Source organism: Pygocentrus nattereri, chromosome 21, assembly GCF_015220715.1.
Source record: "Pygocentrus nattereri isolate fPygNat1 chromosome 21, fPygNat1.pri, whole genome shotgun sequence".
NCBI classification, from domain to species: domain Eukaryota; kingdom Metazoa; phylum Chordata; class Actinopteri; order Characiformes; family Serrasalmidae; genus Pygocentrus; species Pygocentrus nattereri.
The window spans coordinates 19994963-20012813 of NC_051231.1; the positions used below are offsets into that span (position 1 = coordinate 19994963).

At 40.3% G+C, this 17851-nt stretch overlaps 1 protein-coding gene across 4 annotated transcripts in view; it reads left to right on the forward strand.

Moving 5' to 3' along the window:
* The first annotated feature begins 1446 nt into the window (after positions 1-1446).
* Positions 1447-17851, forward strand: part of plekhg5a (pleckstrin homology domain containing, family G (with RhoGef domain) member 5a) — a 56831-nt gene continuing 40426 nt past the window's right edge. Inside the window, exons 1-2 of one of the 4 annotated variants that reach the window (XM_017682905.2) lie at positions 1447-1589; positions 9753-9832. In XM_017682905.2, coding sequence (XP_017538394.1) covers positions 1535-1589; positions 9753-9832 — 135 coding nt within the window. In that variant the 5' untranslated portion in view covers positions 1447-1534. Of the gene's footprint in view, positions 1590-5148; positions 5483-9752; positions 9833-17851 lie in introns of those variants that run through there. The other 3 variants (XM_037532293.1, XM_037532292.1, XM_037532294.1) reach the window with 3 other exon arrangements.

Genomic DNA, 17851 nt, shown 5'->3' on the forward strand with positions numbered 1-17851 from the left:
GGCCAACCTGGCAGGCCAGCAGTGGGTTTGGCTGTTTGGCTGTGTTGAAAAGAGATCAGATGAGAAGGAGGGGTAGTTGGGCTTTTTTTTTTGGGGGGGGGGGGGGGGGGGGGGGGTGGTATGCTATATGAACACCTATTACTTTGTTTATAAACGCTGCCAAAACAGAAGGTGGACATGTAGCAACCAAAGGCTTGAAGAAATAAACCTAATGTTGATGTCTTAGCGAGTCTTGATGTGAAAGCACATTCATTTGATTAATATCCACAAAGTGTACCAGATTAAAAGACTTGTAGAACAAGACCAGACTATGAAAATGTAGGCTGCTATGGTCAGAGAGGAGAGTGGAAAGTCTAAGGTTTGGTCAGAAAGCTTGTGTACATGTACACACATGAAAAGGGTCCTTTTTCCTATCTGATCAGAAACACAGACAGTGTGCACCTACCTTATTTGTAAAGGGCTGATGTCTTATGGAATTCATTGCATATGTGCATTACATCATGGGTCTAACTCTGCTGTCAGACTAAAGGGGCTGGCTTGGGAAACCCACATGTTTAAGCAGCTGGCTGCACAATATGATACTGCAAAGATTATTATAGAACTTTAATAACATGTTATTCTACTACAGTGCTCCACATCATAGTCATATCCAGCATAGTCTTCCACATTATCCCCTTTGAAGTGATATGGTGGACAAGCATAGTGTGCAATACTTAAAAGTACTCTTGTTCAGCAAGGAAAAAGACATGCAATGCTTAATCAATAATAGAGAAAGTATTAAAGCATAGTTTTGAGGAATTACATCATCATGCACATATTCATCTGTCACTACTATTCATGTCACAATCATAAAACAGGGGTTTCCAAGAAAAAAAAGTAATCCACTGTCTGTATTGCTTGATGGATATTTTCTCTAACCTGGAATAACGGAAACAAAATCACCTTTCTTAGCAAAATGAAATGTGGGCAGGTTCACATTTGAGTCATGGGATGTTTAGGCATCGACTGGAAGCAGTCACTTTGGAACGTCTGTCTGGGAATTAAAGGAAAACGCAGTGTGTTGCAGACTGATGGTAGTAATAATCAGTTCGTAAGGGACGCTTCTGGGGAGCCCTGGGCGTGTAGTAGTATTTAGACGATAAAGTGAGACTCCAAGTGAGCTCTGAGAAAAGGGCAAGCCGTCTGCCTCAATGAACAGACAATGAAACGAGTTCCAGGGATCTCGGAATCAAAGTTAACGCCTCAACAGGTTGTACCTCAGTCACCGTAGTACGCTGAACGAAAAAGACGCAGCTAACACGTTACCTCAGAATAGCGCAGCCATAGCGAAAACAGTGATAATAATGGCGGTGTGACAAATGCCTGTATGACTGAAGTGACCGACGTGTGTGGAGCCGACAGCCGTGTAGCTTAACTCGGCAGTGTGGCAAGTTGCCAGCCTGAGGCGAATGTCCTATCTACTCAGCGCCATGCACGAGCTGCTCTCGCGCTGTACTCCCATGTGCAATATATCACAAATGTGCTCAAGGAAATAATGCATCGGTACGGATCACCACCGAAGAGCTGGCTTGGTCTCCGCTTACGACTCGGTGAGTACATCTGTATTCCCTTATTACTGACGCCACCGTGTTATTATAACCTTTTTTCTCAAAGCACATTCTAAATGTTACCACTTAAGTGATTAGCAGGCAAGGAAAGTGCTGGCAGTTTTCTAGATGCTCACCAGTTTTACATTTAACGCATTGTGTGTTGTGAGTTACCTGTTATCTGTCAGTTATTATTTTCTTAATACGTTTATTGCTATTAAGCAGGCTGTGAAACTGTAAAATAAATATATTTTGTAATAAACAGATTTATAAAATATAAGTTTCCTGTAGAAACAGGAATTGTAATTGGCACAGCCATAAATGTTTTCTTTGTGGCCTTTTGATCAGTTTCCAAACTAAAAATTCGATCAGTCACAATCATTTGCTCTTCGTGATTGTCATGTATTACCCCTTAGTGGGTTTGTGTTACTTGGCTTCCTTATTGCACCGATTTAAACTGGGATTAATCAGTTTAGGTTCTGTGTGTCAGGCCAGGCCATGGGAATTCTGAGGGCAGCAGGTGTAACATGAGCCGCAACTGTAATTGAGACTTTTGGAGTGTGGTAGAGCCTTACAGGCATTTACACCAAGTGTTGAATAGCTAGATAAGTGAGAGTGGCCTTGTGCCAAGGGCTATTGCAGTTTGTTTTTACAGCATTATTGCCATATCTGGCAAATTACGTCTGGGTTTCCAGCTTAGTCTATGAGAAGGCTGCTTGAGTTCTGACACTGTTGTAGAGTGCTGTTAAGTAGATGAGTGCACATATACAGGTTATTGTGACAAAGGTAGATGATGTTTACATGCGTGCTGCAAAGCAGTGAGATTTGGGATTTACCTTAGAGATTTCTATCAAGAAGAAAACATGTTGCACCTGCACTGACACTTGCACAGCTGCAGAGAGATTACATTCAGAGAGATATTTTTTAAAAACATATCTGGATTACATCCAGCCGAATATGCTTTATAAAACAGCAAAAATGTTGTTGTTAAAAAAAAAACAGGGGAAAAATAATGTTGACGTTAGTAGTGCAGGTTTTTAGTAATAAAGTTGTAAAAGGTATGTGTGACAGGAAGCGAGGAGGCGGACGCATATGCAGAGATAAGCAAGATTTATTATGGGCAAATCCAGGGTCATGGTCAAGACGGTCCAGGGTCATAGAGCCAACACGGATTGAACATGGGGCAGACATGACCGACCAACAATAAACAGGTTCAAACAACACACAGTAACCAGAATAATCAACAAACAGCACAATCAAACAACAGTTCTGCCAACATACATCAAACAGTACAAATCAAACAAAGACAAGCACTAGACTAATGAAAACACAGGGCTTAAATACAAGAGGGCTAACAAGGGTTCACAAGACACAGGTGGAGACACAGGTGAGAAATCAGGGGAGGAGTCACCAAAACAAGGGGCCGGTCTAGGAAACTGAAACAAATGCACATGGAAGATCAAAACACAACATGAACACATGGACAGGACTGGGAGGGGCCAATCGTGACAGTATGGTCAATACGAGAGAGGTTAAAGTTCAGAAAATAGTAATAGGCATTAGCTACAGAGTCATACACAAAATTAACATTAGTTGTTTACATATGTATGACCAAATAGATTTTTCTGTATGTTCCATTTAACCAGATGCATGAACATTATTAACTCACGATTTGGCTCTAAAATACTAACTGGACATAGTTTAATAACACAGGTAACATTTAAGCAATAGATCGCAGTACAATGTGGAGGCTTGAACAGATAACTTTATCTTAAAGGGGGTTTCTAGAAACATGTGGTGGGAAAGACATTTGACTTGTCCTTCTCTTGTGTCTATGATGTTCTCAAACATTGCTTTCATCTCCAAGCAGCAATGAACAAATTGTGCTTTTAATAGCGCTTATGATTTATCAGCGGAGCTCATAGGTATTGTTTCTTGCCATATTTTCAAATTTCGCCATAGCTTTTGGAATTTATAATTAGCAATGCTAGTAGAGTCTTGTTTACCTGAGCCTGAATGGAATTTGGCACAGGACACCTCGCACTGGCCATTAGCTAACTGTCACTTGGCTGACTAACTTGCCAGCCAGACTCCAAATACAAACCATTATTGAATACAGTTTGAAATTAGATGCTCTGTTTTGTATGAATATGACTTTGTCATAACTCTGGTGTTTAGAGCTGTACACATTTCTACACTGTTTAACAAAGTTAAAGTATTTATTGTGTGATGTATATAATAGAGATCATTATTAAAATATTATTTCATTTTATTATTTTACATCATCATTTTGATGGCACAAAAGATCTTGACATCATTTTAAGTAAAAGTAGAAGGCAAACAAACATGCTGTGTTCATCACATGCCTCCCCCCTGTATTAGTGCACTATGATCATTAACTGTATGTCATGCTGTTTGCAAAACCTGTATTTATTGCCATTTTAAGGCTCATCATGAGTGGCTGCCTTGTGAGCCATATGTGGTTAAAATTAAAAATGGCCAAACAAATGTCATGATGCCCCTTGGCTGATAGAGCCCAGCTTGAGCAGATGGAGGATGAATAGCATCAACCTTAGCTTCCAATGTATAATGTACTGACATAAACTTGCTGTGTATCAAATACTCACAAAAACACCAAAACACCCAGTCAGCTGGTATTGCACAGCATATTGCAGTCAAACAAGCAGGTTATTATTGGAACAACTGTCATGTATGAACAAATGATATTCATTGTATCTGAAATCACTTGTGATTACAGTTAATGTCAGTTTGATTACCACTGCACAGTGCTCTTTGAACCCAGGACTTCCATCTTCTCTGTAAATCTCAAAAGTGGCCATGTTCACTGTGAATCCAGAGAGCGTGCAGTATGCAAGCATGACTGCCACTTGCAGCCTTGTCATTAAAACTAACCCTTGCACATCAAGCTACTCCAAATCACTACCATATGCTTGAGAAAGGCTGGTTCTTAGTGGTTAAAAAGCTCCCAGCCTAGTCTCTAATTTGTCAGAGCAAAATTAGATATGTGGGGGGCTGGAGGCCTGGCGTGCCCCTGTAGTCACTAGCTCATAGTTTTCATCTTAACCCTTTCTCACCTTCTACAAAAAAGCAGGAAATGAGACTTCCTCCTCCTTTGCCACTCTCTTTTCCCTCTTCTGTAGGAAGATTGAATGTCAAGCAGTGCTGCCGTATTTTTGTGTCCTAGCTTTGTATGATACTGTAAGTCTAAGACAGCCTGTTTGTAAAGATGCATGCAGTATGTGGGCTCACTGTAGGTGGACTTCTTGAAAAGAGAGCTTTGTATCTCCCAATGTTCCAAAAAGTCACAGGTCCAAGTCTCCCTCACATCCCAGCATGCACTTCACATTTGAATGAATGCAGTGCTTGTCTGTCTTGCTGTGTGGGTCAAGATCCCCCCCCTTCCCCACTACACGCACACACACACACACACACACACACACACACTGGCTCACAGAATGAACAGCAGTCTACCCAGATTCTTTTGAGAAACTTACTTTCTTGGAAAATTACACTGCAGGAGAACTCATTCAAGACTGGTCTGTTTTCTGAAGTTGGATTTTATGTATGTTAATCCTGCGTAAAATAGCATTGGTCTGCCCAGAGTTATGATGTATTTAGTTACCATTGATTGTACCTCAGCACAGCAAACACCGAGAAACAAATCATTAAGTAAAACTGACTTTTTTCTGAAAGATGAAGTCAATGGGCTGAGGTGCTTCCACAGCTGTTGTTATTGGTAGGATTCAGAAGCACAATGTTCCACTGGAGACGACATGGCTCCTATGAGCTGGAGACTATCCCTTGCTCACAGAGTGAACTGAAGACAGAGAAGTACACCTGGATTTCACTCATGGACATCACCCAAGTTACCTGTGGTAAGGCTCTTGCAAAGATTGGATGGATTGGTGAACACCTCTTGAATGGGATTTTTTTAATGTGCCTGTGTACCTTTGCTTGCCTGAGTGGCTTGAGGATGTGGCTTATATTAAAACATCATACTTGTCACTTAATGAGAAAATGCTGTGTTTGGTAAAACCTGAACATAGCATTGCTTCGTAAAAAGGCTTTAAAAAGTGTGACCTCTTAAAACTTTTAAAGAAATTAGATTCACAGCAACAGCCTGATTTTTTGTTAGAAGGCTACAGGTTCATATCCCGTTTGCATGCCATTGAGTTAGGAAGTTCAGTAATAGACCCTAGCGTCAGAATGTCCCTAGTCCATTTATTCTTTGCTTTGGGTTGAAGACCTGCTGTTTGCAGAAAGTGGTTGGTGACTTCATGGTGGGGAGAGAACAAGTTCTGGCCCCAGATATGCTCTTGTTCTTCGATCTCTTGAAGCTCATTTGGTTCCTATTAATGATGGCCTTTGTCTCTAAGATTTGTGCTGATTGCCCTGCCTTAGACCTTAGAACTTCATCTTCCCTCAGAGCAGTCAAGCTCAGACATGTCTATCATCTGAATTAGAGTTTACCTCAAGACAAAGATGTGTATGTGTCTGCTCATTTGCTGTTTATTTTAAAGATGTTATGTATTCTTTCACATTTTTAGTGTGTCTCTATTGTTTATTGTTAGGTAGTAGTATTTTTAAGTGATTTTGTTTGTCAGTGATACAAAATGGTTTAAAGACATTGGGAAAAAAGCACTTCCCAGCTAGTTAATTACTACAACAAGTTAAGTAAATCCCAAGCAATGGGGGGATGATAATCCCGGAGCCAATGCTTCCGACAACCAGGACAACTTAAGACCTCCTGCTGGTTGTGTTTTGACATTTTCAATGCCCTGTGTCCTCCTAAAACTTCTGCTGGCATTGCTGGCATTAGCCTGATGTTCCTCTAGGAGGCTCAGAGTAGACATGTGTTACATAAAGGTATTTCCGGCTCAGACACAGACGGTGGATGTGCTGAACACTCACCTCCTCAGAGGCTTCGAAAGACACTGGATAAACAGAGGCACATAAAAAACAGTCCCTGGCATTCTGCGCATTCCTCACATGGATCATGCTCTGGAGGTTCCCCCTTGCCTCTCTGCCTAAACAAGGAGAAGTGGACGATTCTGAAATGAAAGGATGGTAGGAAGGAGAGGGGTGGAATGCGATGTTTGTAGTAGAAGATGATGAAAGGTTTGGTTCTGACAAGTAGGTAGTGAGCTGTTCCCATGGTGTGGGAAAGAAGGGTGAGGCCACGCAAGCACAGGTGCTAGGCCCTCACTTGCTGCCGTCAGTGATGAGCCCATATAACAAATAATTTCTCATCAAATCAGCTGGGCTGTGTGTCAACACTTTACAATATAACATGGCCTAGAGCATACCAGAATTCTAGAATCACAGGCTTGATGGTAACAGTTTGTGACACGGAGCGTCAGGTGTGCTTCAGTAGAGATTGATCAAGAATGTGGAATGATGTGGTCCCTAAAGGCTGGTTTGGGAAACTGACTGATAAGAGGTTTATAACTTGTGATTGCAAAGGATCACATTAGGAATATTTAGAAATATAAAGACTAATTTTACAGAAAAAAATAGCATTCCAAGGTGGTTTTTACATTGGTAATTATTGTCTGTAAAGTAGCTTTCCCTGTCTATGGATATCCAGTGATGTCGTTTGTCTGTATGTAATTGTCTGAGTAAAGCAGTAAATTTATGTCTATTGGGTTCAGAGTACAGAAACGAAAATGGGGAAATGATTTTGCAAAAATATCCCACATGCACCCTTCTCTTAAAATCTGGTGGGTTTTCAAGGTGAGGAATCATTGCACTAATTTAGAGGAAAACCATCTTAGCATCCAGCAAAGCGGTAATGTCTGGAAACCTCAGTAGTCTGCCAGTTCTCTTGTTATGCTTGTTTCTGTCTGTCTCCCTCTTTTTCACTGTCTCTATCACACTCTTCTCAATGCTTGCTCTTTGCTTAAATTATTCTTTTACTATATACTCTTTTCCCTCCCCCCCATTAATTCTCTCTCTCTCTCTCTCTCTCTCTCTCTCTCTCTCTCTCTCTCTATATGTATATATACACTGCTCAAAAAAATAAAGGGAACACTCAAATAACACATCCTAGATCTGAATGGATGAAATATTCTCAATGAATACTTTGTTCTGTACAAAGTTGAATGTGCTGACAACAAAATCACACAAAAATCATCAATGGAAATCAAATTTATTGACCAATGGAGGCCTGGATTTGCAGTCACACACAAAATTAAAGTGGAAAAACACACTACAGGCTGATCCAACTTTGATGTAATGTCCTTAAAACAAGTCAAAATGAGGCTCAGTATTGTGTGTATTGTGTGTGGCCTCCACGTGCCTGTATGACCTCCCTACAATGCCTGGGCATGCTCCTGATGAGGTGGCGGATGGTCTCCTGAGGGATCTCCTCCCAGACCTGGACTAAAGCATCCACCAACTCCTGGACAGTCAGTGGTGCAATGTGGCACATGGAGCGAGACATGATATCCCAGATGTGCTCAATCGGATTCAGGTCTGGGGAACGGGTGGGCCAGTCCATAGCTTCAATGCCTTCATCTTGCAGGAACTGCTGACACACTCCAGCCACATGAGGTCTAGCATTGTCCTGCATTAGGAGGAACCCAGGGCCAACCGCACCAGCATATGGTCTCACAAGGGGTCTGAGGATCTCATCTCGCTACCTAATGGCAGTCAGGCTACCTCTGGCGAGCACATGGAGGGCTGTGCGGCCCTCCAAAGAAATGCCACCCCACACTATTACTGACCCACTGCCAAACCGGTCATGCTGAAGGATGTTGCAGGCAGCAGATCGCTCTCCACGGCATCTCCAGACTCTGTCACGTCTGTCACTTGTGCTCAGTGTGAACCTGCTTTCATCTGTGAAGAGCACAGGGCGCCAGTGGCGAATTTGCCAATCCTGGTGTCCTCTGGCAAATGCCAAGTGACCTGCACGGTGTTGGGCTGTGAGCACAACCCCCATCTGTCTACGTCGGGCCCTCATACCATCCTCATGGAGTCGATTTCTAACCGTTTGTGCAGACACATGCACATTTGTGGCCTGCTGGAGGTCATTTTGCAGGGCTCTGGCAGTGCTCCTCCTGTTCCTCCTTGCACAAAGGCGGAGGTAGCGGTCCTGCTGCGGGGTTGTTGCCCTCCTACGGCCTCCTCCACGTCTCCTGGTGTACTGGCCTGTCTCCTGGTAGCGCCTCCAACCTCTGGACACTACGCTGACAGACACAGCAAACCTTCTTGCCACAGCTCGCATTGATGTGCCATCCTGGATGAGCTGCACTACCTCAGCCACTTGTGTGGGTTGTAGAGTCCGTCTCATGCTACCACGAGTGTGAAAGCACCACCAACATTCAAAAGTGACCAAAACATCAGCCAGAAAGCATAGGTACTGAGAAGTGGTCTGTGGTGCCCACCTGCAGAACCACTCCTTTATTGAGCATGTGAAATTGATTGTCAGTGTTGCTTCCTAAGGGGACAGTTTGATTTCACAGAAGTTTGATTTACTTGGAGTTATATTGTGTTGTTTAAGTGTTCCCTTTATTTTTTTGAGCAGTGTATATATATATATATATATATATATATTTATTTATATAAAATAAGATTACTTTGCTTGATTATTTTTGTCTCTTAGCCTGGACTTTCTGTCCTCTCTCCATGTTCCTGCGCCTGTGAAAAAAAGTCTGCACTAATTCAAAGTGAAGGGACAGTGGCTTTGATTTGTAGATGCGGGGAGATATTTATTGTGTTATGTTTTTCACAGCCAAATGCAAACTGCCCTTGCTGTCCATTCATCTACGATCATGCTGTCCACTCTTGTCCCTGACTTTTCTGTCCTTTTTTGCATATCTAAGTTCTTTTCATCCTCCTCTGTGATTCTGTAAGTTTTTGATTTGCTATCTTCTCTCAGCCCATCTCTCCCTCCCTCCCTATATCCCTTCCACAAACTTCTCCTTCATGCTTATTCTCGCTTCCTCTGTAATAATGCTTTTATGTTTTTTGGCATGTGGCCAAGGACATATCCCCCGCAGGTTCATTGTGTTCATGAGAGTCAGTCCATGATGTTTTCATCTGGCTTTGATCAAACATTAGTTAATTTCCTTTTTCATTTCTTTAATTGCCTCTGGTACTGATGTAGCACTATAGGTACTGTGACCTTTCACCTCTGTGTTTCAGGTGAGAAACCTGTACAGGAGGAGAAAAGTGTCATTTTGTGCCAGCACCCCAACTGTCCAGAACGCCAACTCGCCACCAAGGTAAGGTTCCATAACCTTCCACATGGTGTTTCAAGGGGTACCATAGACTTGCGTCTTGCACAACTCAATTTCTCTGAATTTTTATGTACTTTGCTGCCCAAAAATGTGAAAGTATGCTTGCTCCATTCATCACATAGAAGATTCCAGTGTAATAATCATCCATCAGCCTCCAGATTTGGGACACAAACAGGAAAAACTAAATTTTGTTTGTCTTCAGCCTGACAGATGTGAGGAAATAATGGCCATTTCAGAAGCCCTCTCATAGGACTCTGGTACTGCAGGCATGGAAACATACACACAATTCATGGTCTCCTACACAAACACATTCCAGTGCTTAAAACCAAAACTTTGTCTTAAAATCCAAAGCATTCTGCCACTTGTCAGTTATGTCAAGCTTTTCTGTGTGTATCTGGTAGCTGGTCAACTAGTCAACTTATGAATTCACTAGTTGGTGCTGTGGGCTGTTGTTGACTACTTAAGCCTGATTTTAGAAAACAAACAGTGGTGGGAAAAAAGTAGCAAACAGTCCAGAAAACAGTTTGGAAAAGTGACATGCCACTGCATCTGTTGAGAGACGTTACTTCCTGTTAACAGCTTCATACAAAATTTTTGAATAACTTATAAAAACAGGATAGTGTGAAGTTTTTTTAGTCCAGTTACCATATCTGAAAGGCTCATTTCTGATTGGTATGCAGAGATTTAACTTATAATAGTAAGTAATAGTAGTAGTAATAATATATTAACTAATAAACAGTTCCTTCCTTCTTATTGGACTGGTAAAACTGGTGAACTAAAGCATGAGGGAAGCATGAGGGAAGATTCTGATATGTGTGGTGGTTTATGGTGCAGTATAGTTTAGACAGTCCATGGACCTCAGCTTCTGGGTTTGAGACTGAAATATAACAAAGGTTCTTCTGTTGTGCAAATATGCCCTAACAATGCAGCATCTATTGCTAGATACTAGTGACAAATTAACAAAATAGTTTTCATTGACAATATGTATGTAGCATTCACCACTATTAAAAGACAAGCTTTTGTGCATATCGTGGTGCTTTATTAACCAGCTATTGATGTCACACCCTTGCAGTACAGCTCAACTTTGCTCTAAAAGTTTTCCCCAAACCTCAGCTACACCTTACTCTCTCAGTGCTTCACTTTGTTTGCCTTTTAGTTCATATACCCCCAGGGAAAACTATCCCTGCCTTCATAATAAGAGTCCTTATCAGAATAATCAGTGAATAATGCTAAAGATCTAATAGCCTGGGATTAACATGCAAAAATTTTATGAACGCTATCATACACTATATTTCCAAAAGTATTTGCTTGCCTCCCTCTAATTCATCCCAAAGGTGTTCTATCAGGTTGAGGTCAGTTCCTCCACACCAAACTCTCATTCATGTCTTTATGGACCTTGCTTTGTGCACTGGTGCCGAGTCATGTTGGAACAGGAAGGGGCCATCCCCAAACTGTTCCCACAAAGTTGGGAGCATGAAATTGTCCAAAATCTCTTGGTCTGCTGAAGCATTAAGAGTTCCTTTCACTGGAACTAAGGGGCCGAGCCCAACTCCTGAAAAACAACCCTAAAACATAATCCCCCAGCCACCAAACTTTACACTTGGCACAATGCAGTTCAGACGAATAAGGTTCTCCTGGCAACCGCCAAACCCTGACTCGTCCATCGGATTGCCAGATGGAGAAGCATGATTCGTCACTCCAGAGAACACATCTCCACTGCTCTAGAGTCCACTGGTGGTTCTTCATCAGTATTTAAAGACACAGAACGCATTGTTTTTGAAAGCATTTTATTTTCTGAATGTGGAACTAATGTTTTGCTGGATCATTGCCTCTGTTCCAACGTAAGAAAAATTTAATATTATTAAATAATTATACATATTGCCAAGTGTAAAGTTTACATATTGCATACATACATACATATTGCCGTATTGCCTACCAATATGTCTGACGACTTTTCAAATTATTTTCTTTTATTGTCTCAACTTCAGAGCCAAATGAATTCAGTTGAATTCACTGAGCCCATTGTGCTTCTGCCAGCCTTCCCTCATCTTTTGAGAAACACACTTTTTCCTTCTTTCTCTGCAGCCTGGCAGACATGTCCATTCATTAGTAGTGTTTTCCCCTTTCATATTTTAACAGGTGTTCCCTTCTGAGACTCTGAATTAGGACATCAGCCCTCCTAATAAGGAGCAGGAATGGCAGACCAGGGTTTCTGTGGTAGAGGGTGGTTATGCTGAAATATGTGTCCACTAGTGTGGGTTTCATTTGAGTGCAGCAGTACATCACATTAATGGCTGCTTTTCTTGATAAGAACCAATAATCCTCTTTAATGCGGCTTTGCCAGTGTCCATTGAACTTTGGCTTAGTTTTTAGTGAGAGACTCCAGGGGTAAACAGTTCTGTTTCTGGTGGGCTGTGATCGAAGCCAGACTGTAGTTAATGTACCAGTGTTTTTATCAGCCATGGTCTGCACTTATGCTGTTCTCCTCACAATGTGGAAAGACAAGTGTATGCAAGGACTCTTGTTTATTTGAGAGGTTTTCTGCAAGGAATATGAGAGGGACAGAGAGGGGACTTAAAAGTGTGTTTTTCTGTGTACGCATGTGAGTGAGTGTATGTTTATGTTTATGAGGTACCATGGACTGTTCAATGGGGCAGGGGGTTGTGTTGTAGTCAGCACACTATAGTTAGGCTTGTACTTCCTGTTCCATTGTCATGGATCTGAAAGTGAAATAGTGCTGGGCAGTATTGATAAAGTTCAATATGATGATTCCAAATATATGATAGTATTGAATGATGTTTGAGTTTGCATGAGTAAAGTTAATCAACCAATTATTCTTAAATACAGCTATTCTATTCTAAAAGAATGTCTTACAAATGTATTACAGGTGCCTGCCCCAAAGCACATTCAACTTAAGTTATTCAAGTTAAGGTTTCAGCTCCACAGAACTTAACAAAGCAGCTAAACAATTTCTCCATTTATCCAGGTTGTGCTACTTATGATTATTTGTGATTAAATGTGTGATGTTTCTGATGAACCGCCTATCATGTCAAACGTGAGTAGGAGTTGAGTGGCTTATTTTTGAAAGACGTGAAAAGAAATACAGAAATATGTGGAAAGTATAGGTTATAGGTTATAGCCATAAAACGCCCTACCATATTAGTGCTTTCCTGAATAATAATTTCTATATATTACTGATATCTACACTATATAGCCAAAAGTATTCACTTGTCTGCCTTCAAATATATATGAACTTGAGTGAGATACCGTTGTTAATCCATAGGGTTTAATATGATGTCGGCCCACCCTTTACAGCTATAACAGCTTCAACTCTTCTGGAATTTTTTACCATTCTTCCAGAAGCGCATTTGTGATGTCAGACACTGATGTTGGAAGAGAAGGCCTGGCTCACAGTCTCCGCTCTAATTCATCCCAAAGGTGTTCTGCTGGGTTGAGGTCAGGACTCACTCGCTCATCCATGTCTTTATGGACCTTGCTTTGTTCACTGGTGCCCGGTCATGTTGGAACAGGAAGGGGCCATCCCCAAACTGTTCCCACAAAGTTGGGAACACGAAAGTGTCCAAAATCTCTTGGTCTGCTGAAGCATTAAGAGTTCCTTTCAGTTGAACTAACGGGCCGAGCCTCACTCCTGAAAAACAACCCCACACCATAATCCCCCCTCCAACAAACTTTTTCCATCGGATTTCCAGACAGAGAAGTGTGATTTGTCACTCCAGAGAACACGTCTCCACTGCTCTAGAGTCCAGTGGCGGTGCTTTACACCATCGCTTGGTGATGTAAGGCTTGGATGCAGTTGCCTTGGAAACCCATTCCATGACGCTCTCTGAGTACTGTTCTTGAGCTAATCTGAAGGCCACATGAAGTTTGGAGATCTGTAGTGACTGCTCACTATGTACTGTGTCATTTTACATTCTGTCATTTGACGTGGCCTACCACTTCTTGGATGAGTTGCTGCCGTTCCCAATCTCTTCCACTTTTTTATAATACCATTGAGAGTTCACTGTGGAATATTTAGTAGCGAGGGAATTTCATGACTGGACTTGTTGCACAGGTGACATTCTATCACGGTACCACACTGGAATTCACTGAGCTCCTAAGAGCGACCCATTCTTTCACAAATGTTTCCCAAAATCGGTCTGCATGCCTAGGTGCTTGGTTTTATACACCTGTGGCTATGGAAGTGATTGGAACACCTGAATTCAATGATTTGGATTGGTGAGTGAATATTTTTGGAAATATAGTATATGCTGCCATTGCTGCAGAACTTTTTTTCATGTGATTGATACTGCAAACATCACAAAAAGAAGAAACCTGAAAATGACCAGATACAGTCTGGGAATATCACAATACTTATCATAATATTATCATAATACATTATAGTACAATTTGCTTTTCTAAGCGTACCGTGGATATTGTCAGTACTTAAAGAACACTGACTAACTACATTTCATTATAAAGTGAGCATAATTAGTCCTGTTTAATTGTATTTAGTGCTGAGCAGTTAGTAAAACACTAACACTAAAATAAAAATCAGGGTAGTTGTAGGTTATTATTATTGTTATTATTGTAGTATTTTTAAACATTACTGTTTATATTTCTATTCTTAGTTGCTATTTATTGAATAGCAGAAAAACAATATATTGTGATGCACATCGTGTTTCATGTAAATTGCCATATAACATTTTTGCCATATCGCTCACCCCTACTCTTAAGTGTTTAGTACCTAATACAAACAAGAGCGTGCTGGCTAGCTAGCTACTAAGGGCCATAGTAAAATGATTCAGACTGTACTGGCTGTACACCAGCGCAGCTGAATTAGCATGTGCACTGATATACAGCAGTTTTAAGCAGCTTGAAACCCTTCGTCTCTTCCTTCTTTATTAATGAAAGCTTGACAGTAACTTGTTTTCATTTTAGCTTGGTGGTCAAAAAGATTCTTACCTACTTTAAAATCCTTGCTATTAGAACACATCCAGATGAGGGTTGTCATATTGGGTAGGATCAGCAAATACAATGAAATAATAATTATTTAACAGTAATGTTTTTTCATGACTTTATAGTATTTCAGGTATGATTTATTAAAAAGCAATAGAAATAAATACAATTTATACAGTAGTGAAATCAGTCTATCAATCAGTTAATTCTGTTTTGCTTTTACTAAGATTACCCCAAAGTGAACCTTAAACAGTAAGAACAGTTGAAACTGTTTTCAAATCAATCTGAAGTTTTGCTGTCAATTTATCTAATCCTAAAGATAATTATTGTTGTGCAATACCAGCACATTGATATGAACCATATCGCTCAGCACTATATGAAACTGCATAAAAATGTGCGAAAGGACTTGTTTTATGTGGAGGAATGTGAAGTTTCATTTTTTCCATTGTCTGTATTCACTGGACGTTTTCCTTATGTAAATGTTCATCCTGAGCCAAGCCTTCTGCTTTGCTATTTTTCTGTCACTATGTGTATGCATAATGATGTTCATGTGTACATGCTCATGACAGCAGATAAAACAGATTGAGTTTGTCTTTTTCAGTCGGCGACTCGCAGAGTCAACTGTAATTTCTTTATGATAAACACTGGCATTAGGTATAGCCTGTAATTTAGACTATGATTCATACTCTGTTTATTCATCAAGTCTAACTCACGTAATGCACATGGAATTACCTGTTACCACTATGGAGAAAAGGTGGTACTTGACGGTGGTACTTGACTTGTATGCTTGTTATCTGGAAAGGCCAGACTTTTGCCCTCAGAACTGTGCCAGTGTCTTGGAATCACTGGCTCCGTTTTGGATTTTAAAGTAGGTTAATTGCTTTTCAATGTTCAGCAGGAGATTTAATCTGGTGGCTTGGGTTAACCTGGCACCCTGTCGAAACCTTGTCGTTTTTCCTTCCAAAGCAGAACTTTTCAGATGGCAATAGTGAAAGTCAGATGGCAATACAGAGCAGCCTTGAAATTCCAAGTGCCATAAAGCGGTTCATTATTGAAAGTAAGCCTATTTAAGAACTGAATAATGACAGAGATTTCGATTACAGAAATGAAATGTAGTAATTTATTTTCTTTCTCGCTTTTTATTTGCTATGTTGGGCTTTATGGTCCTGTATGGACCATATGGATTTATCTGGATGAATGTGAGTTATGAATTTTGAATCTTGAATTACACATTCTTATTTTAATTTAAAATACACCAGATTGACAGATTGACATTGAATGCACTGATATGAAATGCAAAGGCTGGTGGGAAGGCCTAACACGTGCATTAGCCAAAGCAACAGGAAACGACAATACAAATAACACTTGGTCATTCTAAAGCTAAACTGGCATTTAAAATTCTTAAACAAAAAAATCAGTTGCCTTTTAATAAAACATAAATTCCTAATAAAGAGAAAGTAAGTTAGAACTAGATGTGTTTAGTAGAGCTGATACAACAGTTTTGAAAACTCATGAAATCAAAAATGACAAGATTATTGAAAAATATGGACGTTTTTCAATATTGAAAGCACGTGTATTTTCCATGTTTAATATATCTACGACTAAGTATATCTAATTGCCCACAAAGTCCAAAGTTTAGCAGACCTAAGAAAAAAAATAAACTCATCAAACTCTTATAGTTTGTTGTTTTAATGCTTGGAGCTTTGAGCTGACTTGGACTTCGAACTCCATCATGCACACATTAGAGCTTCAAGCTCTGTGAGCTGGTGACTCTCAAACTGTTCTATTGAACTTTCTTAGTAGAATGGGTTGTTGCCCATTATCTGTGACTTTGAGTTGCAGTGACTAAAAGAAAAATAGTAACTTTGACACTGTTACTACTGGATCACTTCATTTCTTCTTCCCTCATTCTCAGTGTTCAATGGAAAAAAGACCTCATGTGTCTTAGGGCATTACATTTGTAAAAAAATAATGACTCTGTGTGAAACTATAATTGAGTTTTCCATCATTCCCTCAGTCCTCATGTGTGCAAATGAAAAAAAAAACAGGACTGGATAATGGTTAAGAATGCAGAACACTGCAGGATGAAACAGAATATCCTAACTGCCAATGACATTGCAGCCATTGTTAAGGATCAGTAAATCAAAAATATTTAGCAACACATAGCAACAGCAGTTGAGTAAACTGCAGCTCAATTTATGTCATAAAATCACAACACACTATAGCAAAACTGCAAATAAATCTGATTCAGATCCTGGCCAATTACTATTGTATTATACTTTTTACTGGATTTTCATTGGCTAAAGCAGAATGTTTGATGAACACACATCTTGTATTGGGTTTGTAATATTTCACTTGGTATTAAGGTAGAATTAAGATGTCCGACTGCCTTATCCAGGGTTAATCTTTGTTTGTAGAATACAGTATAAAATCTGAGTGTAGGTCAGGAACTAATAGTACACTGGGTCTGTATTGTGTCTGCTTCTCCATTATTACCAATATAAATCACTGTCTGCTACTTGACAGCTCAGTGTGAGAACAGACAGAGTTAGGTTTCATATACTGTAGAACACTGGCCTAGTGGAGCTGAGGAGTCCAGATCTAGAGTTGCTTTTCCAATGATTTTAGGCTTGAAAACTAAAAAGTGAACCTGAAAAGTAAGAAGTGACTATGAAGTTTGAGAGGCCCCACCAGGTGGCAGCAGATCTCAGTGTGAATATAGTAGTATTTCATCCCATTTTTCTATCAGACCTTTTGTTTAGAATAAGGGCTTCTTCCTCAGGCTCTTAAGGAATTTGTCTTTGCTGCTGCTGTCGGCTTGCTCATTAGAGCTCTAGACTATTGCTTTGTGACAAAGTGCTTTACCCACAAGTGTCACTATTGCAAGAATGTTAACAAAAACACTCATTGACCTTTGTGAGAAATTATTGTACAATTACACACCTAAACACCTACATTTAGAGCGCATAGAGTGCAGGTCTAGTTTTTATGGTATAGCTAGCATATTGGCAAATAATACATCATCGTTTTCTTACTTTTGACTACCTG